Genomic DNA, 24,188 nt, shown 5'->3' on the forward strand with positions numbered 1-24,188 from the left:
TTCTGGAACTCAATTTATAAACCAAGCTGGCCTCACACTCAGAGATCTGCCTTTCTCCACCTCCCAAGTGCTGTGGTCAGAGGCATGCACCACCACTGTCAGTGATTCTTTTCTTTTTTTTCTTTTTCTTTTTTCAAGATAAGGTCTTACCACTATGTAGCCCTGACTGGCCTGAAACTCACCCTATAGACTTGAATGGCTTTGAACTCAAGGATCTATTGATGTACCTGCCTCTAGCTCTTGTGTGTTGGCATTAAAGATACCACCGTGCCTGGCAATAGCTGCAAACTACGCTATTGGTGATGTGCTTTGAAAGCCTGAGAGCAAGGCTAACTTGAGACTGTTTATGTAGTAATATTGGAATATTCCTTCACCAAAACAACTTCATGGTAGAATTCAAAGAACAGTGGACTACGTCAGACCTGGGTTCTTTACTCATTATTATCAGGAATTAGCTCTGAGACCTTCACTTTTAGGTTCCTTAACTACCTAAACTTCTTCATCTCTAAAATAAAAGACATAAAATAAAAAGTTTTTTTGTTTTTGTTTTGTTTTGTTTTGTTTTCGAGACAGGGTTTCTCTGTGTAGCCCTGGCTGTCCTGGAACTCACTCTGTAGACCAGGCTGGCCTCGAACTTAGAAATCTGCCTGCCTCTGCCTCCCAAGTGCTGGGATAAAAGGCGTGTGCGACCACCACCCAGCATAAAATAGGTTTAATTAAAGACTCTTAGAGTTCTTCATATATGAGAAATTTAAGGCAACATGTTGACAGACTAGCTGTAGCAGCCCTGTGATCAGCTAATAGGGTGGTTGGGGAAGTTACTTATACATTTCACTGTATAGGGATGAGTGTTGTTTTGATTCATATTTCAGGGGAAGAGATAAAGAGGAGGAATGAGGCCCAGAGAGATCTACTTTGCTTAAACATTGTCCTGCCCATTTTTCTATTAAGGAATTGTTTAGAAAGAATTAAGATTCTCCCTTAATAGATTCAGAAATGAGGCTCAAAATGATTGTATTGTTCAGCATCATACAAGTAGTAAGTGGTGGTGTGGGAATTCACATCAGAATCATTGACTATAAGCCTTCTGTTCTTCCCACGGAGCTCTAGAGTCAACATGCCTTTTGTATAAAGTTGATTGACTATCTCAATGTAACTTTACTGTTGATATTATTAAATCATTGTTTCCATTTGGCTTTTAGATCCCAATTGTAGAATCAGAAATAAAGAAAGAAGCTGGCGAGATAAAACCAGAAGAAGAAATAACTGTTGGGCCCGTTCAGAAATTGGTTACAGAAATGGGCACCTATGCCACTCAGAGTGCACTCAGCAGTTCTAGACCTACCAAGAAAGAAGAAGACAGGTAACAGCTTCTGCACCCTGCTGCCTGAACTAATGCTGTACTGTTCATTTTGTGGTAAAGCAGCTGTGTGGTTTCATTCTCTTACTAGTTTTTGATGCTTAAATGAAAGTATTTGCCATTTAAGGTCTTAAAATAGGATATGTGTATAAGGTTTCCCTGTGAATGGTCTCTGGAATTTTAGTCTTTTGTTCCTACTGTTCCCATTGAAGTAAATATTCTTATAAAACTTACTTCACTCACATAGAAAATGCTGTGTTTATATTTAAGTCTGATTGCTTGTTAGTAACATAAAGATATTTTGATGTTTTCCCTTTTTCTTTTCTTTTTTCTTGCTTTATTTACACATTTCTCTCTTGGATTGGAACTCGGGGCTGCTTATATGCCGGGTTAGTGCTCTGCCACTAGAGCTATTGTCTCAGGACAAATTGTCCTAAAGTAATTTTTTTACCTCTTTATTTTGCTTTTTGTATTTATAAGAAGGTGAGAAAAATGATGGTACAGTGTTATTGAACACTTCTTATGTACTAGAAGCCACACTAAATAGTTGTTCTCACAGTCTTGACAGCAACCCTTTGAGAAAGTGTGTACTGTCTTCATTTTTAAGAAGAGGAAGACCTAGAGAACCCAGTAAGCAACTCTGTGAAAGAGTCCATAAGCCGGCACTTGAAAGTAGCATATTAGCTCCAATACATCTATCCTTGATTAAACATCCTTTTCTTTCTGTTCTTTGGACTGCTGAGTTATTTAAGAAAAGGATTTGTAATATATTGTTTCTCATTTTGAGAACTCATGAGGAATTTAGCTGAGGTCCTTATCACCAAATTGGAAATAAGTAGCTTACCTGGACCATTATACAAAAGCTACGTGCTGCTTAAGGATTTGTGGAGTATTATGTTTGTTGATTCCTTTGCAGGCCACCCTTGAGAGGGTTCCTCCTGGATGGAGATTTCTTTGTTGCTGCCTCCCTTGCCACAACTCTAACCAAGATTGCATTACGCTATGTAGCGTTGGTTCAGGAGAAGAAAAAGCAAAACGTATGTTCATTTATTCTGTATTTGCCCAGTCATTGATTTCTAAATGTCTGCTCTGTTGAACAGTGAAAAACCTCAAAGTTAAATGCCAAAGGTCATGTCATAAAAGAGCTTGTGGCTTAGTAGGGGAAACAGACACAGTAGTATATAACATGACAAAAAAATTGACAGAGAAATATAGAAATAATATGATTAGTCTGATGAAGGAGGTATGAGGGGTTATGAAGTCACTTTTGTAGGTTGGGATTAGTCATCAGCCAATGAAAGCAAATGGCCTTTTATCATTAGCATTTTTGTTGTTGCCTATTTTATCTCAAAATTTCTCTGAAATAGTTCCTATATATAGTTGGAACCTAATTACAACTTCTGACAGTTCAGAATATAGTCTCTGTGTACAATAGCATGTTTCCATTCTTTCAAGCCTCATCAGCCCATACCTTATAGGGCTTTGTCAGGAAAATCTGTGTTTGAAGCCAGCCTGAACTACATAATGAGACTTTGTCTCAGGAGAAAAGAAAACTGTAAGTATCCCGTTTTCAGTATTCTTTCTGGTGTCTGGATCAAGATGAAAAGTGACCAGATATTGAGATTTGGGAACAAGACAAAGTTCAAGCACCTTCCAGAATATTTTTTCCTGAATTTAAAAATTGTGGTAAAAAGAATACATATTCTGAAATTTACCATTTTACCAATTTTAATTGTACAGTTAAATGATACTAAAAATATTCACGTTAAGCAACATGGCTGCCATTCCTTCCAATGCTTTTATTATCATCCTAAAAGGACATTTGTACACAGTTAAACAGTAGCTCCTCTGCCTGCCTTCCTGCCCCCAGTCCCTCCTAACATTTATTATTCTTTATTTTTTAAAATAATGTGTGTATTTGTGTATGTGTGTGTGTGTATGTGGTGTTTGAGAGGATGCACCTGCATGTAACCTAGCATAGATATGGAGGTCAAAGGACAACCTCAAGTATGAGGCAGGACCTTTCTTGTTGTTTACTATTGCATTGCATGCTCCAGGTTAGCAGCCCACAGCCTTCAAAGGATTCTTGTTCCTCTATCTGGAATCTCCCCGAAGGAGTGCTAGGATTAGACATGTACCATTGTGTCCAGCTTTTCACATGGGGTCCGAAGATCCACTTTGAGGTCTCAGCTGTCTTATTATAAGTGCTGTGTTTAAATGGAATCATGCAGGCCCTATTCTTTTGGGTATTTTACTTGCCATAATATCTTCATCTATATTATATCAGAATTCCTTTTTTAAGGCTGAGTAAAAGTACATTGTGTGTGTGTAACATTCTCTTTATATTTGTTGTAAATAACAGTTAATTATCTGAACTGAGCATGGTGGCACCTGTCTTTAATCCTAGCTACCTGAGGGGAGACTGAGGCAGGAGAATCAGGAATTCCAGATCATTTTCAGCTAGAGAGGGAGTTTAAGATCAACCTGAGCTACAGGAGGCCCTGTCTCCAACCAAAAATTCGATTATTTTTAATTTTCCTATGCATTTATTACCTGATATTTTCTTTTTGCTTAAGTAATTTGATTATTCTTATAAGTTAGTTGGTAAGTAATTTTTTAAGAACCAAGTTTAGGGAGCTGGAGAGATGGCTCAGCGGTTAAGAGCACTGACTGCTCTTCCGAAGGTCCTGAGTTCAATTCCAAGCAACCACATGGTGGCTCACAACCATCGGTAAAGAGATCTGACACCCTCTTCTGGTGTGTCTGAAGACAGCTACAGTGTACTCACATACAATAAATAAATAAATCTTAAAAAAAAAAAAAAAGAGCTAAGAGTAGTCAGAATTTAACAGTTCAGGTACACTTTAAAAAAAAAAAAAAAAAAAAAAGAACCAAGTTTAGTACTATATGCCTGTAATCCAAACACTGAGGGAGCAGGATTGCAAGATTGAGGGAAGCTAGATTGATGAGTCACATAGCAAGACCTTGTCTTGGAAAAAAAAAATATATTGTGGGGTGGGGGGTAAGAAGAAAAAAAGAGTTCCAGGCACTTACTTACCTAAAACTATTTTTCTTTTATTTGGAAAAAAATAAAGTATCTACCTGATAAGATAAACAAGGAATGTTCTAAGAGAATGTAGCTTGGTGGTAGAGAAACAACATTATATAATGCCCTGGTTTTGATCTTCAGCACCACTAAACAAACATAAATAAACTTGAAGCCGGGCAGTGGTGGCGCACGCCTGTAATCCCAGCACTCTGGGAGGCAGAGGCAGGCAGATTTCTGAGGCCAGCCTGGTCTACAGAGTGAGTTCCAGGACAGCCAGGACTACATACAGAAACCCTGCCTTGAAAAAACCAAATCCAAAAATAAATAAATAAATAAACAAACTTGAGTTGAGTCACTTAAAATTACAACACTTAACTACAAATTTTGTTCATGTTGTAGGGAAAATAGAAAATTGAAAGATCGGATCGTGGAAACTGTCTAGAGTTATATCTGGCTAGTATCTGTCTTAACATTTTTTTCATTGATTGAAAAAATAATTTTGTACTTTAAAGTGCATTTTCGCTCAGCATGTAGTCAACACTTCCTGATGTTTTTATAAACCCTTCCTAGTTGTATTCATAATATTTAATTACTTTGTAATTTAAGCATCCAACTGTTTTTATCTTAAGAGTCAAAATTGATTTCCTCAGGATTGATTGCATCACTTTTAAATGACAGGAGAATGTTGGTTGGTATCAGTTTAAGGAACCACATTTCTGGCAGTGTCTAGTTACACGCTTAGCTGTGCTTCCTACAAAGGTGGACGCTTGGTTTTTCTCTGTCTCATCAGCGTGCCTCTCTTTATGCCATTTCCCTCTCTTCATTCCCTGTGTGGATAGGAGTGTCCTTGAATCTAGGCTCTTATGCCTAAGGGATGTGCATGCCCTTGAATTATGATGTAGGTCTGAACACAGGCCCTCACACTTGTGTTGTAAGGGTTCTGTCAGTTGCGCCATCTCCCTCTACCCCTTCCACTTACAATTTTGAAAGATGTTTTTGTAAAAATTGAGTTCCCTGTTGGCATTGTTTTCTCCCAGCTCTGTAAAGTGTAGCTCCCATTGTCTTCTGCCTTCCTAGTGAGAAATCTTCTGTCACTCCTGCCTCTCCATAGCTGGTTTTATATTATTCTTCTTATCATGAGTTTTAGCAGTTTGATTTGTCCATGGCTTAATGTGGTTTTCTTCCTGTTTTCCTCTGTGCTTCATTGAGCTTTGGGGAACTAAGGCTTACAGTTCTTGTAGATTTAGGAAATTTCTGGTCTTGGGTTTTTCAGACATTGTTTTTTACACTCCTGCCTCTTTTCCCTCTCCTTCTGCAGGCAGGGCACAACCTTGGGGACTTACACCTGCTTCTCTGCTAGTTCTTCCCCCGCCTCCAAAGTCCGTCCTCAGCTAAAGACAAGGGCATAAAGTATCTGTCTATAATGTCACAATAATGTACATGAGACTCAAAATATAACATGGAATTCACTTGCTGTTTTTAATTGTAGGCCTAATAATACATATTTCATTATGAAGTCTGAGGAAAAATCATTTAAGGTTGCAGTGTAAAAATGAAGATAGCCTACCAGGTGACTGTACTTACCATCGACATGGATGGCACAGCCTCACATGATGTGCCTCCTAAGGCAGTACAGTTAGGAACATTAAACAGCACCTGCTCCAAATTCCAGCCAAGAGTAATGAGCGTTCTGGTGGTTTTTTTGTTTTTGTTTAATTTATGTGTATGTATATATGCCTGCTTATCGTTATTTGTACTACATGCATACAGTGCTCACAGGGTCTGGAAGAGGCATCAGATCCCTTGAAACAAGAGTTTCCAGTGGTTGTGAACCTGTGAGCCTAACCAGGGTTCTGTGTAAGAGCTGCAAGTGCTCTTAACCACTGAGCCATCTCTTTATCTTGGCTCTTAAAAAATAAAATCTTGCCGGGCAGTGGTGGCACATGCCTGTAATCCCAGCACTTGGGAGGCAGAGGCAGACAGGATTTCTGAAGCCAGCCTGGTCTACAGAGTTAGTTCTAGGACAGCCAGAACTTACAGAGAAACCCTGTCTTGAACAAAACCAAATCAATCAATCAAATCAATCTTGTGTGATTAAAAACAGACAGGAAAGCCAGGAAGGGTTATACAGAGAAACTCTGTCTTGAAAAAAACAGATAGATAGATAGATAGATAGATAGATAGATAGATAAAATCTTGTGTGATTAAAAACAGACAGGAAAGCCAGGAAGGGCTCGCCTTTATCCCAGCCCTCAGGATTAATCCCAGCATCAGGAGCCAAAGGCAGATGGATCTCTGTGAGTTCAAAGCTGCCTGATCTCCAGGAGGAGGAGTTCCTGGACAGCCAGAGGGCTACACAGTGAAAATGTTGTTTTGAAAAACCAAAGAAACAAAATAGACAATAGGAAACTGGTCTAGTTGAAAAGACACTGAAGAGAATAGTAACTGATAAAATGTGTGAAGCTGATCTTATGTTTTAAAGTAAAATAAAAACATTTTGAGGTGATTTAGGAAGATGTATTTGAATTCAAGTTATAGCACATATATTTGGAGATTGTTCAGTTTCTAAAGTAAGAAATCAATACTTTTGGTTTTATAGGAAATTGTTCTCATTCTTAGTAAATAGATGCTAATATATTTATGAGAGAGGACTCTTGTTTTTATACCGCAGCCAAAGTATATGAGTTAATAAGGAAGCAAATAGAAAGGTCTGGGGAGCTAGCTTAGTAAAGTGTACAATCTTGAGACCAAAATCTTACGATCTTGAGAACCTAAGTCCTGTGCCTAGCACCCATATAGAAAGTCAGGTACAATGACAAGCTTGAAATCTGAGTAGAGGCAAAGACAGCAGTGTCTCTGGGGCTTGTTGGCCAACTAGACTAGCCTAATCTCATTGAGTCTCCAGTCCTAGAGTAAGGTCCTGTCTCAAAAGCAAGGTTGACCCCTGCCTCCACATGCATGTGTCCACAGGAAAGTGAACACACAGAAAGCAGATATGGCTGAGAGGTCATCAGTTGCTGAAGAACATTGTTCTTTCACCTTTTCTGGTGGGTTTAAAGAGAAAACCATTAAAAGTCCTTGGTACTTTTCAACCAAGGGTCAGTGAAGCCTTAGAATGGCTGACAGAACAAAACAGGAAGAAGGGTGTGGGAATATCTAGGGAAATAAAGTCTGAACAATTTGTTTAATTCAGGTGCATTCTGGAATTGTCTGTTAGTTATGTTTGAGTGACATAGGAGAATCTTAGCAATAACCAATGTCTCCTCTTCCGCAGTCTTTTGTCGCTGAGGCTATGTTGCTTATGGCAACTATCCTTCATTTGGGAAAATCCTCTCTTCCTAAGAAGCCAATTACTGATGATGATGTAGACCGAATTTCCCTGTGCCTCAAGGTCTTGTCTGAATGCTCACCTTTAATGAATGACATTTTTAATAAGGAGTGCAGACAGTCTCTTTCCCAAATGTTGTCTGCCAAACTCGAAGAAGAGAAACTATCCCAAAAGGTAAGGTTTATACAAAAAGTCTGTAGAGTGCCTTGTAAATTGGGCTTTTTTTCTTTCTTAATTTTGTTGGTTTTTCAGTTTCTGTTTAAGTCTGTCCCTGAGAAAGATTTATGAAAAGCTATTGTTCTTTCCATACAAAAAGACATGTACATTGCTTTTTCAACACAGAAAGAATCTGAAAAGAGGAATGTAACAGTACAGCCTGATGACCCCATTTCCTTCATGCAACTAACTGCTAAGAATGAAATGAACTGCAAGGAAGATCAGTTCCAGCTGAGTTTGTTGGCAGCAATGGGTAATACTCAGAGGAAAGAGGCAGCAGATCCCCTAGCATCCAAACTTAACAAGGTAACAGTATCACAGATATGACTTGTTGTTTGTTCATTTTAAGTGGGGTGTCACTGTTTAGCCCTTGCTGACCTGGAGCTAACTGCTTAGACCAAGCTTGCCTCAAACTCATAGAGATCTGCTGACCTCTCTCCCAGGAGCTGAGATTAAAGGCTTGTGTCACCATGACCAGTTGAAAATTTATTTAAATTGGCTACTTAAAAATAAGTGACTGGTCCTACTGTGCATATGTGATTTTTTTATTATTTTAATTAAGTAGTTACATAGAAGTGTGTACATGGGCGCTTATGTGTATGTATGTATGTATGCTTATGCTATTGATGATAGCAGGCAAACACTGTACCTCCTAGCTATAACTCCAGCCCTAGCATCAGTTTTTACAAAGACTGTGTGATATTTAGGTCCATGAAACTTCGTTTGATTCACACATGGTAGTAAGCATCTATAATCTCAGCAGTTACAGACAGATTACAAAGCTAAGGTCAGTCTGGGCTACCTAGTTAAAGAAGAAGACTATAAGCTAGTTATCCGTTACCTGTCAGATGAGTAAACAGTCTCAAGTCAATTTGAACATTACAGATAAAAGTCAGTAATAGAATCAGAACTACTAAAGTTTTTTTTCAAAACTGAGAATTGGCATTTGGGAAGCTGAGACAGCAAGACTACAAGTTTGAGGCCAGCCGAGGCTCTGTAACCTTGCTTCCAAAAACAACAAATTAAAACCTGTTAGCAACAATCTTACTTAAAAGTTTTTAAATTTTTTTAATTGTAGTAAAAATTAACAGAACATAAAATTTACTGTTTTAATCTGGTCTTGTTTTGCTTCATTCCACTGCTGAGGGTTGAACCCAGGCCTCTGCAACTGAGCTCCCTTGCGTCAGAGGATTACTTGTGTCTCATAACTCCACCATCTCCAGAATGTCTCTATCTCATGAAACTGAGTTTTATACCCATTAAACAGTAACTTGCCATTCCATTTCCTGCTGCTCCTTGCAGCTACCAGACCATTTTCCCTTTCTGATTTTGACTACTACTGCTCATACAAGTGGGCTCACTGTGTTTTTGTTCTTTTTGACTGTAATCTTTCACTGCGTATGAAATGTTTTCATTATTCATCATGTTTACAATATGTAAACAGAATTTTCTTTAAGACAATTATTCTTAACATTTACATATTTGTTTGGTGGATTGGAGAGTGTACTCTATGGGTGGAGCTCAGATTGTCCATGTTGGCAGCGAGTACATTAATCCACTGAGCCACCACATGTGCTTGAGATCAGACACAGCTTAACAGGATTTGGTTCTCCTGCCTGGTGGATCCTGGTATGAACTCATCAGGCTAAGTTATTTCATTCTTTGATTGTGTCTGTTTTTGTTTTGACAGGTCACTCAGTTGACAGGTTTCTCTGATCCAGTGTATGCAGAAGCTTATGTTCATGTCAATCAGTATGATATTGTCCTGGATGTTCTTGTTGTAAACCAAACCAGTGATACTTTGCAGAATTGCACATTAGAGTTAGCTACTCTAGGTGAGAACATTATCTTAAGGAAAAGTCTATGTAATAAACCTTCATGATGAATTACTAAGAAAAGGTCATAGCTTTTTCATAGCATAGATCCTTTTGAGAACTTTTTAACATTGTTTATAATCAATGCTTAGTTTACAGTTTAAAATTTTGTCTCTTTAAACTACCAGTTTTCTGAAGCTTTGTCATACTGACTGACTTAGGCTTTTTGTGTGACTCAGGTGGGTTCCCGTACCAAATTCATCCAGCAGTGGTCTGTGCTTGTACTCCCATTGCTTCAGGAAGACAGGGATTTCAGGAGTTAAGGTTATTCTCAGCCACACAACCAGTTCCAAACCATCCTAGTCTATACAGTACCCTGTCTCAAGTAATTCAAAACACATTTACTAAGTAGTTCACTTAGTTAAAATTGCTTTGGTAGAGAATTAAGTATTTTTGGTTCCCTGCCACATGGGGCCAAAGCAATGCATCATTATTAACATTTTTCAACATGTTTTTTTTTTCTTGATAAAGACATAGATTCTGTATCCATGTGTGCATCTAGTTTTGAAAATGTAAAATATGTATAGAGCAGTATAGTGCCTCCAGGTATGGTTTTTGCAATAGTTATGGGACATTAGGATTTTAGAGAAATTATACTTTGCCCTATTTCAGTGAGTCATATCTTAAAGAGTGTATGGGTATTTTGAAGGGTATCTTACCCATTTGTAATGGTATATATAGGTTAAGCTTTCTGAGAAGTTCAAATCATTCATTGAAACAAAAATGGTATACTCAAAGTACTCACTCATGAATATAGTTATTCTGTGTAAAATATAGAATTATGCCTACTACCTTTTAATAGAAGTTGTATGGATTAATATAATTACCAAGAATATTAGATGATTTCCTTATTTTTTTCATTGTTTGAAACATATACTTCTCATTTTTCTTATTTTTCTAGAAACTATTAACTTATATATATTCTAATACTGTTTAATGATTAATAAACGTGTTTTGAACTATATCCAAATTCTTATTTATTTTCTCCTAGGGGATCTGAAACTTGTGGAAAAACCATCTCCTTTGACTCTTGCTCCTCATGACTTTGCAAATATTAAAGCTAATGTCAAGGTAGCATCAACAGAGAATGGAATAATTTTTGGCAATATAGGTATGGTTCTGTTTTATGGCATGTGATAATTGAGTGTTTTTTATTAAAGCATTTGTATGTAGCTATGTACATACTTGAGGGCAGAACATGAATACATTTATAGGGTACTCTCTATGGTAATTGTATCATGTTGTAGGTAATACCAGACTGAACTAGATGGAGGAGTCATAGTCCTCAAGAAACTACGAGGCAAAATGAAGGGGCAGAAATAAGAACAATGTAATTAGAGTTAGTTTGATACACGGCATACTTTGGGGTCATATAGAAAGCAATATAGTGTGGAAAACTGTGTAAAGGAAGATTTGTTATTAAGAAATAACATTTGTACTGGTCATAAAAGTTCATATAGGGGGGCTGGTGGGATGGCTCAGCAATTAACAGCACACACTGCTCTTCTGAAAGTCCTGAATTCAAATCCCAGCAAACACATGGTGGCTCACAACCATCCGTAATGAGATCTGACACCTTCTTCTGGTGTGTCTGAAGACAGCTACAGTGTCTAAATCTTTAAAAAAAAAAAAAAAAAAGTTCATATAGGCCCTTGTGGTTAAGCACACAGGAATATTTCAAACATTGAGATAAGCTTGTACAGAAGAATTCAGTCAGTATTTTCTAGCAATTTCTGTTATAGGAATAGACTACTATAGTAAGGAACAACAGATATGTCTTAAGATGCTTAAGGTCAAGTAAGGGAAAACAGATATGCAAATTAAGTATTTCCATACATAATGCTGAGTGTTATGAAAGAAGCCTGTATGGGAAACAGTGTGAGTCCATGAAGGGATTTGGTCAGTTCTCAAAGTGTTGTAAGGAATTGAAAAGTTAGGAAAGGCTTCACAGCTCATGTTGAGTTGGATTTTAGACAATCAGTAAGTAATCTACAGAGGCTTGGGTGAGTGCAGGCAGAGCAGTTAGAGTGGAAAGTTAGGAAGTAAGGGAAGCTGACTCCGCTTGCCCTGTGAAAGAGTTAAGCACTTATCCATGGACCAGGAAGACACTGGAGGATGACAAATGAGCTATATGCTTGAGTATTTCTGTGGCAGCAGTATAAATGATAACTCTGTCGAAGGTACAGAAGATTGCCTGAGTAGGCTATTGAAGAAACCAAGTGAGAAGGAGGGGCCTAAACTGACAGAGCAGTGCTTAAAGCAGAAAGGAAGGAGGTAGAGTGCTTTAGGAACAGGGCTGTAAACCAAAGAAGACAGTTTTGGTAACCTTCAGTTTTCCCTAAAAGTAAAAATGGGAACTTAGACCCCCTATCAGAGTATAACTTAAATTTAGGGTTTTGTTTTAGGGATTTTTTTGTGGGTGGAGTGGTAGAGGATGCTTATTGGTTGGTTGGTTGTTTCCTTGTGTACCCCCTGGCTGTCCTGAAACTCATTTAGTAGACTAGGCTGTCCTTGAACTTGGTTTGTCTCTGCCCCATAAGTGTTGGGATTAAAGGTGTACACCACTTTGGTTTTGTTGTTGTTGTTGTTTTTGGTTTTTGGTTTTGGTTTTAGTTTTTTTTTTTTTTGAGACAGAGTCTCAACCCAGACTAGACTCAAAATAATACTTCTGCTTTAGCTCCAACTTCTGGGATTATAGGCATGTACCACCACAGCTATCCCAGATTACATCTTTCTAGGGAAGAGACAGTCTTAGAGACAGATAATCTTATATCACCAAATTTTACCAACATATAACCAAATATTAGGAAGAAAAATTTGGATTTATAATTAGATCTCTACCATGAGAATACTGAACTATTTGTAAATCTAGTGTAGTACCTGGCCCATTATAGCTGCTATATAAATATTCACCAACTTAAGCTTAACAACAACAGACAAAGTGTACCTGAGCCTAAGTCCTGAGTTTTAAGTCCTATTGCTTATCAGTTCTGTAACCTAAGGTAACTTATTTGACTTACCTGCTTTCCTCATCTGTGAGATGTGAAGTAGTAAAGTAGAATTGATGACACTATTCAAGACCTTAGAATCTAGTATATATATACATATTTGCTAATATCATAAATAGTTGTTATTTTGCAATAACATCTTCCTTTGATTGGGGATCTTTCTGTATGTTTATTACAGTGTATGATGTCTCTGGAGCAGCAAGTGACAGAAACTGCGTGGTCCTCAGTGACATCCACATTGACATCATGGACTACATCCAGCCTGCAACCTGTACTGATGCTGAGTTCCGTCAGATGTGGGCCGAATTTGAGTGGGAAAATAAAGTTAGTCGTTGAGAGGTTTTCTATGCATATCTTCCTTATGACTAGTGATGAGGTTTTTTTGAAGTAATTCCCCCTAAAAAGCGTAAGAAGTGAGACGCAAACAGTTCTTCATTATCTGTTCCTGTGTATTGTCTTAACTAGAAACCATGCGAGTACTTTAGTAATTCCCTTGGTGAATTAAGTAGAATGGCAGTTATTTCTGGAATCTTGTGATAGCATCTTGTTCTCTAGCCTAATCAAGTCTCCAGTGCCTGACCCTCTGCCCATGTCATCTTGGCACAGACACTAGGAGTGTGCATCACCACACCTAGCTAGTCATCATAACTCTTTAACTACTTTGGTTGAGAGAGTGTAAACAAGATTCCTCCTCTTCTGTGTCTGGATGATACATTGGCTCTTGTATCCTCAAGGCTGTGCAAAGTCTGTGGCCCAGTGGAAAACTGTCCCTTGAGTTTTACTTGAACTCTGTAGTTCCTTGATGGTCTAGTGAAGCTCTGTGTCTGAAAACACTGCCAATGCCAGTTGGATTCATAGGCGTCGTTTACTTTTTTTATTGCCCACTCTTCCCCTCCATAGTTAGAAGGAAGGTGTAGGTTGAAATGGCAATGTACAGTTTCATTGTAAGTTCACTGAGTCTTCTCCTCTACAGGTAACAGTCAACACCAACATGACTGACCTGAATGACTATTTACAGCACATCCTCAAGTCAACCAACATGAAGTGCCTGACTCCAGAGAAGGTAGAAGGAGACTAGAAAAGGCTAAAGTCTATAAAAAGACTAGTACAGTAGATGGCTGTCATTTCCAGTTTCCTCTGCTATGTTTTTACAATAATTCAGCATGGGGAAACTGTGTTGCTCTGGAATATCAGAGAAATTACCCAAAAGATGTTTGACCTGCTCACCTCTTTTCTGAACTGTATCTTCCCACTTGTTCATGGTTGTTCATGGACTTAACTGGAACAGTCAGATTACTTGGGTTTCTTGGTTTTAGGTTTTTGTCTTTTCCACTTTTCAGATATGAGACTTTATTCCAAAACCATTTCTTTATTTGTGATACTGTATTAATAAATGCCCTTCCTCGTGGGCTAATTGTAAATCAGAATAAAGCTTTAATATGGTGGCTTTTTGCTATCTACATGCAAAAAAGACTAGAACAAAGACAAAATGAAAATTTCTGTTAATGCCATAATGTGCATCTTCTTAATAAGAGAATGTCAACTGTCATCTGGAGTGTGTAGCTCAGTGATAGAATGTTTGCTTAGCATCTCACACACACACATGCACGCACACACACACACACACACGCACACACACACACACACACACACACATGGGGTGGATATGTTTACTGCCAAACAAGTAGATTTTATATATTAGTTTCTTCAACAGTTTCTAAGTCCAACAAAAAAGGTTTTTCTTTATGGAAGTTAAAAGGCTGGTACAGGAGACAATAAGAACATAATATATAAATATAAATTGAATAGATACTTTCTTCAAAGTCACGTTTATTGAGTATAATATGCACAGGGAATTCTTAAATTTTTACACATATATTTGAGTTTTGACAAACTCATTAGCTCCTATATCCAGTACCACATAAGTAAAGTTTTAAATAATAGCTTGCATGTATATTTGAGTTTGCCAAGGTATAGTTCTCTAGCAAAATATTGAATTTATCACATATTTTTCCCCAGGCCCTTTCTGGCTACTGTGGCTTCATGGCAGCCAACCTATATGCTCGTTCTATATTTGGAGAGGATGCACTTGCAAATGTCAGCATTGAGAAGCCAGTTCACCAGGGACCAGATGCCGCCGTTACTGGCCACATAAGAATTCGTGCAAAAAGTCAGGTAATAGAATCCGTTTTTGAATACATCTCTGCACCAAATAAAGAGAGGAAGAATTCATCTCTGTCCTATTTCTGTGATATAATTTCTTCTGTCATAATTATGTTTTATGCTTGAGATACATATATACACACACATACATACATACATACATACATACATACATACATACATACATACATATACATGGTATTTTCTGAACTTTAATTCATTTAAAAAGGCTTATTCTGCTACACTGCCTAAAACATTGATTCCTGTGTGATATTTGTGAAACATCACAAACAGATAGGGCATAAATCAAGCATTAGCCAACATCACTAAAATCAACCCAGTAAAAGTTTTGGAGTCTGTTTTGTATATCCTTTGTTTTGTTATTGAATGTGATGTCATCCAAGGGAGGCTTACTTAAGCTGGTATAACCTAGTTGAGCATTGTTTCAGTAATTACTTCTTTGTTGTCTGGGGATATAACTCAGTCTTGGGAATACTCTCCTAGCATATGTAGACCATGAGTTAATCTTCAACATCACGAAAACTAGATAAAAATATGAACATCTTCATTCTTTTTTACAGGGAATGGCCTTGAGCCTTGGAGATAAAATCAACCTGTCTCAAAAGAAGACTAGTCTTTAAGGATGAACAAAAGGTCCTTGAAAGTTTATGGTTAAAATTTAGGTGTGGGCTGATTGGACTTTGACATCTTTTGTACTCTTTTCATGCTTTATGTTATGTAGAATTTGAGTTCATGCTGAATGCATTCCAGCCAGTAATTTATAGCCTTTCCCCTAAATCAAGAATGAGTTTAAAATTATAGTTTGTCTTTTATCTTAACAGTTCTGAATGCTGTCCTCAGAGTATATAATGTTTCTCATATGTACCAAGACCATTTTCACAATAAACAGATCTATTCATAAGTTTTTTGTTATTTTATAAATAAATTACTTAATTTTAGATTGGTATCATTGGATTTTTTTTTTTTTACCTTGCCTATATTTATGAAGAAAGCTTACAGAGTGAACTAAAATGGAACAGGTACTGATTTAGTGCATTATTGTTTCTTCATTTTCTGTAATGACATCAACATCTCTAAAACTCCTAGGGTCTTTTCTCAAACTTTGCTTCAGGGAGAAATCCAGATTACTTGAGAAAAGGTCCATCTGTGGCTTAAAGGAGCTATTACAAACTCTGGCTGACATCAGCTTACTGTTCTTGATGATCCTCAATTATTATGGAAATTAGATAATCTAAAATCAGTTTGAAAAATCATGCACATTTAGCATTGGGTATTTGTGCCTGTTAGTAATTACAGTGGTTCTAGCCAGTTACTGACTACACTAGGAGGATTAGCTTTGGGGGATTCAACAAGCTCTTCCATTTCCAAATGGCCTCCGTTTTTTTGCCTTCCCTCCTGTTTATAATTTTTCATCAGGCTGGGCAGCACACACCCCTTGTTATGATTCCACTTGTGTTTGTGAATGCAGTTTCCCAGACTGACGTTCTGTGGCTCTGTACTAGGAATGATTGAGATAGTTTGAGTTTTGCTAAATTTCTACTTAAGCTATTACTTTGTCTTTCCTCCAGGACTTCATCCTTCATTCCCCATGAGTCCATAGATAAGAGCTGGGACAGAATGAAAATAACATCTTCTATTGTCAATGAGAACAGAATGATTTGTTGGACCTGTAAGAAGATTAATATTTTGTATGATGTCATAAATTTTGAAACCACTTGCTGTTTTAGTCAGCAAACCAGAGAATTTCAGTACATTTGCAGTCCTAGAGCACTGAGATCTTTAAATGCAGTCATAGCTGCTGACTGGGAGAGAAACAAGCACTGTGGGAAAGGAATCATTTTTGATACAGAGTCAGAGGGTGGAGATAACTTGATGGGAGTTGAGAAATGATTGCATTAGATCAGTTCCCACACTCTGTTCCTTCGCACATGGATTTCATTAAGTGACATTGGATAGTCTGAAAGAAAAAGGGTCCACAGATAGTAATTTAGGGAATGCTGCATATAGTCCTTACTAGAGAGTCATATAGTACACATTAGCATACTAAAGATTCTGAGAGATCCTTCAGTGAAGAAAGCAGAATATCTTCATCTTCCTTTGGCAAGGAATCCTCCACCATAGGACACCTGTTGACATAGCCTGCACAGCCATAGTCTCAAATTTACAGCCAGCTTGAAGTCTGAAGAAGTATGCATTAGGGTGTCCTAGAACACTTACTAATGTGGAGGGAGCAAGCCAAGTAGAATTTAACTTTATACCCAGTCCACTTCACAGTTTGCAAGCTAACTTTGCTGGAATTAAAATCTAGTACTATCATCCTGAGAAGAAGGACTACAGGCTATTCCAGCAGTCCCAGCTCACATTGTCTTGTTTATAACTCATAAAGGAGAAAAAGAGAGAAGAATGCAGTTGAGTTACCAGAAATTAGTGACAACTGAGGTGCAGGTGACCTCATCAGCTGTTCACCATCTTTGTGCATGTGATGATTAGGAACCAAATTGCATGACAGCACTTGTTTGGTGAAGCTGTTTACAGTGTCACCTTTCAGTTTGGAATGTAGTGTTTATTCAAAGGTAATGGAAGCTCACAGTAGATAATACAGTACAGTTACAACTAATGTCTCATAAGAAAATAGACTACCTGCAGCAAATACAGGCTTTAAGATATCCTACTGTATAGACCTATAAATAGGCCAGTGTTATGTTTCGTAATGTCTTGACACTAGAGGGAGCTCGGTGCAGTTATTTTCATTAGGGGATTAGATTTATGTTAAAAGTTATCTAAAAGAAGAAAAGGCAAGGTGACTTTATTATCAAGTTAATTCGTAAAAAGGTCAAAGTTACTACAGCTGTCACAATAAGCATATTGTATACATTGTTATTATTAAAATAACTACTGGACCTTACTACTAAAAACACAACTCCTACCCCAGGATACACCTGTACTTGGAAGGCAGAAGGACTGTGGGTTTGAGACTACTTTGAGCTATATTATAAGACAATCTGAAAATATAAGCCCAAGAAGCTTAGATACCAAAATTAATAGAAGTGTTTTGCTTCCTGTCAAACATTTCTATGTGATTTAGAAATAATGTGAGAAACAAAATTCATACAGAATGTGTGAAAAGTCTACAAGCTAAAAAATGTTTAAAATTTCAAATAAGGGATAGTGAAATGGCTCAAGTGTGAAAATGCCTGTCGCCAAGCCTGATTGTGATCCCTGGGGACCCATATTATAGAAGGTGAATACCTAGTCCCACAAGTTGGTCCTACACACATACAAATAAAATGTCATTTTAAAAAGTTCAGTATTAGGGGCTGGAGAAATGGCTCAGCAGTTAAGAGCACTGACTTCTCTTCCAGAGGTCCTGAATTCAAATCCCAGCAACCACATAGTGGATCACAACCATCTGTAATGGGATCTGATGCCCTCTTCTAGTCTGTCTGAAGAGAGCTACAGTGTACTCATCATATGTATATATAAAGAAAATCTAAAAATAAATTTAAAAAGCTCAATATTACATGTGAAATGCAGTAAAGTAAGTTTTATTGGTTACTTGGTTTTTTCCACATTAATAAGTAATCAATATGTATAACTTTTCTCTTAAATCAAGATTGACAGCTAGAGATATGGGTAAACTGCTTCTTATGCAGCCATAAAGATCTGAGTTCAGATCTCAAAAACCCAAGTCAAAAAGGGAGTTGCTCAGCAGTGCACATCTGTGCCCCCAGTGTGGGCAATGGAGATGGGCGGATCCCGTGGACTCATTGGCTAGCCCATCCACTGAACTGGCAATCTCTAAACTCAGTGAGAGCACCATGTCCCCAAAAATAAGGTAGAGCTGGCCTTGGGGCACATGTCTTTAATCCCTGTATTCAGAAGGCAGAGGCAGGAGGATCTCTTGAGTTCAAGGCCAACCTGGTCTATACAGAGTTTAGGCCAAACAAGGGCTACATAGTGAGACCCTGTCTCAAGAAAAGGCTAGAGGAGGAATCTCATCATTGACCTCTAGTTTACATGCATATCTATGAATGAGTACTCTCTCTCTCTCTCTCTCTCTCTCTCTCTCTCTCTCTCTCACACACACACACACACACACACACACACACACACACAAGTCAACTTAGTGATGGTTAAATTCTCATCCCTAAATAGAAAAATCTTACCGCTTACTCTAAGACTAAAGGAACATCTTGGAAATGAGCCTGGAAATCAGGAGAAGGGCTATGAAATGCTGTCTTCTGGAAACAACATAACCAATACAGGTCACAACTTCATAGCAGCTGTAGCTACATGTAATGAACCCATGCAATACTGGACCTCTCAGCAAACAATAATGAGTCAGAGAGGTGTTCATGGGACACTATCCCTCCCTTCTGAGTTCTTGGCTACTGATGGATTCTAGAGAAGAGACAATTATTGTCTTAGTCATGTACCCACTGAGGAGAAATAGGGATAAGAAGGTAATCAGGAGGAGGTTATAATAAAAATGTACTTTATAAATAGGTGATATCAAAGAATAAAATAAAGGTGTTAAAGGGAGATTGGATTCAAGGAACTGAGTTTAATTCCTAGTACCACCCACCAAGGAAAAGGTTGCACTAAAATTAGAGATCTTTTGTGATAAGGTAGGGCTGGTCAAACTAACTGCTCATCTTACAGCCCTCTCCAGAGTGGCAGTACATCACTAGTGTTTTCTTTCCTTCAAAGCTGTCTACCTCTAGGTCTCAGGAGCTGAAGAACTAACAGTGTGGTGCAGTGAGTTTGCTGCTACATATAAGGCCTAGTCTGCCACCCACTTTCTGTGTGATCTTAAACAATCCTGAAGTATGAACTTTGTGGCTCAGTATATAGCTAAGTGGTAAAGCACTTGCCTAGCATGCCGGGACCTTTGATCTTCAGCACAAAGTAAGTAAAATAAACTCCAACTACTAAGTACTTTATCTGTCAGGTGCAACACTGAGTGCTTTTTCCCATGGCATCTATAGTCCTCATAATGACCCAGTGAGAGGAAAACAATGTCACCGTTTGCAGATTATGGCTACAGTCTTAGGAGAGGTTAAGTTACTTAAGACTTAATAGAGATGAGCCCAGATATAAACCAGGGTACCTTGTAATTAATCTCATTGCTTCTACCTCTTCTTGTGCTTTATCCCTCACCTAGAAGGTGCTTGTGTCTACTTTCCAGAGTTGATAAAGAGATATATTTATAATACTACAGCTGGTAGTATAATATTATATTTGGCATATAGTAAGCATTCACCAGTAAATGTTCATTCCTTTTCTTCCCTATTCAGCCTTCTTACTAAAAGAGAAAAACCAATCCTCATTATTTTGCCTCCCTCAGAATTTAGTTCCTTGTTTTATATTCTACTTGTGTGCTTTTTGTTTGTTTTTACTTAGATTTTTTTTTTTTTTTTTTTTTTTTTTTTTTTTTTTGGTTTGTTTTTTGGATTTGGGTTTTTTTTTTTTTTTTTTTTTTTTTTTTCCCCGAGACAAGGTTTCTCTGTATAGCCCTGGCTGTCCTGGAACTCACTTTGTAGACCAGGCTGGCCTCGAACCACCTGCCTCTGCCTCCCAGAGTGCTGGGATTACAGGCTTGCGCCACAGCTGCCCGGCTGAAGCTTTCTTTTCTTGAGTCTTTGAGACATCCTTGAGCCTCAGCTGTCTTGTGTTATTTTCATGAAACTCTTGGCCCTTCGCTTATCAAGCTGCCTCAGATGCGGCTGTCTCCACCCACATTCCTAGGGATGGTCTCTGATAGGCAGACTTGATCTCAGGTGCTGCTGTCTCCACCCACATTCCTAGGGATGGTCTCTGATAGGCAGACTTGATCTCAGATGCGGCTGTCTCCACCCACATTCCTAGGGATGGTCTCTGATAGGCAGACTTGATCTCAGATGCGGCTGTCTCCACCCACATTCCTAGGGGTGGTCTCTGATAGGCAGATTTGATTTACTTGGAGAATGACAGTCACATGTGGTCCTTTAAAAACCTGCATTGGTTACAGTAGCAGAGTGCTGTCTAGGATTTCTGATCATCTGACCACATCCCCCCTGTGTTCTCCATCTAGCAGTGGCAGCGTATCTTTGATTGGGACTTGTGCCATGCAGTGACAAGAGTGCAGAGAGGGATCCATGTTTTCTGAGGTCTACATGCTATGTAGGGTTCTAAGAAGACTCCTCTGCTTGTATCCTGAGGTAAAAGGAAAGCAGTAGGATGGACAGTAGTTTGCACCATGGTGGACTGACATAGCCTTGAACAAGGCTAGTCCCAATTCTCTAGCTTTCTGAAAATAATGCCTGGGCCTGTTTTGTTATCTATAAAATGAAAGAGTTTAGTTAATTGACTTCTGGAGTGTTTAGCTTTAAAAAATAATTCATACCCCCCCCGCAAAAGCCTTGAGTTTTACTGTTATCTCCTTAGCATGAAATGGGAGTGGGATATAGCTCAGTGGAAGACCTGTTGCCTAACATGCTATAGGTCTGGGTTCAGTCCCAGCACTGAAGATATATACGACACACCCTTACTAAGTCTTCTGCTGTGTTCTGTGTCACTTAGCTAGAAATCTTAACTCTGCTTTCCCACATCATCAAATTCTGTGTTCCCTTCTTCAGGATTCTTGTAGTTGGTTTTTGTTGGTGTTTGTTTTGAGGGTTTTATGTTTTAATCCCAAAGTCAGCGTCATTGCCCTAGTTTAGAGTCTTGTCATCTTTAACACATGCTATAGTAGCCTAAACATATATATTTTATGTATAACTTTTTAAATTATGCTTTTAAAAAAAGAGGAGTGAGCCAGGAATGGTGGTCATGCTTTTACTCCTAGGACTCAGGAGGCAGAGGAGGTGGATCTCTAATTTGAGATCAGCCTTCTCTACATTGTGAGTTCAAGGACAGCCGTGACTTTCTAGAGAAGCCCTCCTGTCTAAAAAAGAAAAAAAATGTAGCTATACAGTTCCTTGACTTCTCAAACTCTTCCTTGATGATACTATTTTGAGAGACATTGTAAAAAAAAAAAAAAAAAAAAAAAAAAAGGAAGAGTCCAAAGAGTTTAATAATCTTTTAAACATAAATTTTAAAGAACCATGACTTTCCAAAATGGGGCCAGTAAGATGGTAAACATGGGTAAAGGTGTTTGAAGGCAGATGATGTGCAATATCACAATTTCCTCTTAAGATTAATCCTTTCATTTTAGAGGGAAGCCCCTTAAGACATAGTATGTTAAAGAGGAGATGAAACACCTGGATGTTCTAAGGAGAGAGGAAACATTGCATCCTGCAGGGAAGTTGACCAAACTCAGGCTCAAGTAGTAAAGAACTCAATAGCCTCAGGACCAGATCCACTAGACCCTTCCATTTATACATCTATATGGCTTGCTAAGAGTCCCTCACAGAAGGGCCAAGCCTCCTGAAAGAGACAAAGACCACCAGGTGAGCTTCTGGGATCAGCAGAGCTGCCTAGAAAGAATCTCCAACCCGGTGAGCCGCCTGCAGGCTGTGCAGCACACTGCAGGTTCCCAGCTTGCAGGAGCTGTCTGTCACATGCTGGGCATGTGATGACTTTGCAGTTGTCTTTGAGTCATTTCTGCTGTGATAAAAAAACCCCTCACCCATAAACTTGTAGGTAACCCTCATAAAGCTCATTGGTTTACCAAGTCGGACTTTGGTGGTCTCCTTACTTTGGTCTGTCACCAGATCACCCTGCCTGGGGTGAGTAGACATTTCCTTACACACAGCACAGTGCAACCCTGGAGAATCCAAGTAAGGTGTATGTCACGGCACACACAGCCCCCAACATACACACACACACAATTTGCTTTTAAGTCTGTGAATTACACTGTAGATGTGAAATAACAGAAAAGAAAAAAAAACATTGAATCAGAATGTATGTGCTTAATATTAAGATACACATGCCAGTTACACTGCCAATCTATCCACGAGAGCAAAGGTAGAAATATATTGATTATATATACCTAGTACAGCTTGAAACTAAGTTAGCACCCTACCAACACACAGTCTCCATTCCAGCCCTCATGATTTTTTAGATCTGTGATCTTGATCTCTTGGGCTTCAAAATATCTGAAGCCTCAGCCTGCTTGGGCCCACCCAGAGAACTGGCATTCCTCCTGAGAAAGCCCTGCATTCTCCTAGGAGGGTGGGGACTTCAGGGATTCCGCAGCCAGGCTGTCAAGAAAATGCCATCTACTAGATGAGTCTGGGAAACTCACTGAAGTACTAAGCTGTGCAAACTTATTTCTTAAAACCCAACAACATATATATTCCCCTGAGGGACAAAACACACACACACACAGAGTGATGAGTTAAATAAATCAAAAGCAAAATGTTTTATTTCTACAACATTATTTCCCCCCAGTAACCCCTCACCCAGTAAAGGTATGGCTGTTTTCTCTGCTGAGAGCATGGGTCCCTGACTGTCTGGGTGAGAATCCTAGAATTCCACAGGTCAGACCTGTGTGTTCTCACAGCTGGAAACAGATAGTGATAGTCCTTCTCCCCAGACAACAAACTGATGGGATGTTGTTGATTTTGTATTTCTTCTCACAGTTCTTCTTAGCACTTTAATACCTACTGTTGAGTTTTTAAAGAACTAAAGCAGTGTCGTGGAAACAGTCGGCTGGCAGGCTGCAGCTTGTCCTTGTGGCTGTGTATGCTCCTGGTACTTGTGTACCATGTACTTACTGTATTTCTGCTAGTAAATCATTCCCTGTTCATCACACTGAGTTAAACGCATCAGCATTTTTGTGGTGTGGTTTCTGGATGCCCTGCCCCTGGCCCAGGTGTCTATGGAGTATAACTTGTTTATGATTTTTAAAATTTTTTTAATGTCTGAGCGCTCTGTCTGCATGTACACCTGCATGCCAGAAGAAAGCATCAGATCTCTTTATACATGGATGTGAGCCTCCATGTGGTTGCTGGGAATTGATCTCAGGACCTCTGGAGGAAGGACAACCAGTGCTCTTAACTGCTGAGCCATCTCTCCAGACCCAAATACAACCTGTAAGATCCAGGCCCTCAAGCACTTTGTACAGAGTGCACGCCCATAGTCTCTATTAAAAAATAAACTTTGGTAATGACATACAAACACAAGTCTCAGTTTACACCTTCAACTTAACAATTCTGGAAAGGCCCCAGGAAAGAATGCCCTGGCT

The 24,188-nt window shown here is 38.6% G+C and overlaps 1 protein-coding gene across 2 annotated transcripts in view; it reads left to right on the forward strand.

The window, feature by feature from the left end:
• Copb1 (COPI coat complex subunit beta 1) overlaps positions 1 to 15,957 on the forward strand; it is a 36,343-nt gene extending 20,386 nt beyond the window's left edge. For both annotated transcript variants that reach the window (XM_052200928.1, XM_052200920.1), the window contains exons 13-22: positions 1,203 to 1,363; positions 2,277 to 2,397; positions 7,684 to 7,911; positions 8,080 to 8,259; positions 9,644 to 9,788; positions 10,819 to 10,938; positions 13,014 to 13,159; positions 13,809 to 13,898; positions 14,855 to 15,010; positions 15,580 to 15,957. In XM_052200928.1, the coding sequence (XP_052056888.1) occupies positions 1,203 to 1,363; positions 2,277 to 2,397; positions 7,684 to 7,911; positions 8,080 to 8,259; positions 9,644 to 9,788; positions 10,819 to 10,938; positions 13,014 to 13,159; positions 13,809 to 13,898; positions 14,855 to 15,010; positions 15,580 to 15,639 (1,407 nt within the window). In that variant the 3' untranslated portion in view covers positions 15,640 to 15,957. The remainder of the gene's footprint in view (positions 1 to 1,202; positions 1,364 to 2,276; positions 2,398 to 7,683; positions 7,912 to 8,079; positions 8,260 to 9,643; positions 9,789 to 10,818; positions 10,939 to 13,013; positions 13,160 to 13,808; positions 13,899 to 14,854; positions 15,011 to 15,579) is intronic.
• Positions 15,958 to 24,188: the final 8,231 nt, after the last annotated feature.

This window comes from Apodemus sylvaticus, chromosome 1, assembly GCF_947179515.1.
Source record: "Apodemus sylvaticus chromosome 1, mApoSyl1.1, whole genome shotgun sequence".
Taxonomy (NCBI): Eukaryota; Metazoa; Chordata; class Mammalia; order Rodentia; family Muridae; genus Apodemus; species Apodemus sylvaticus.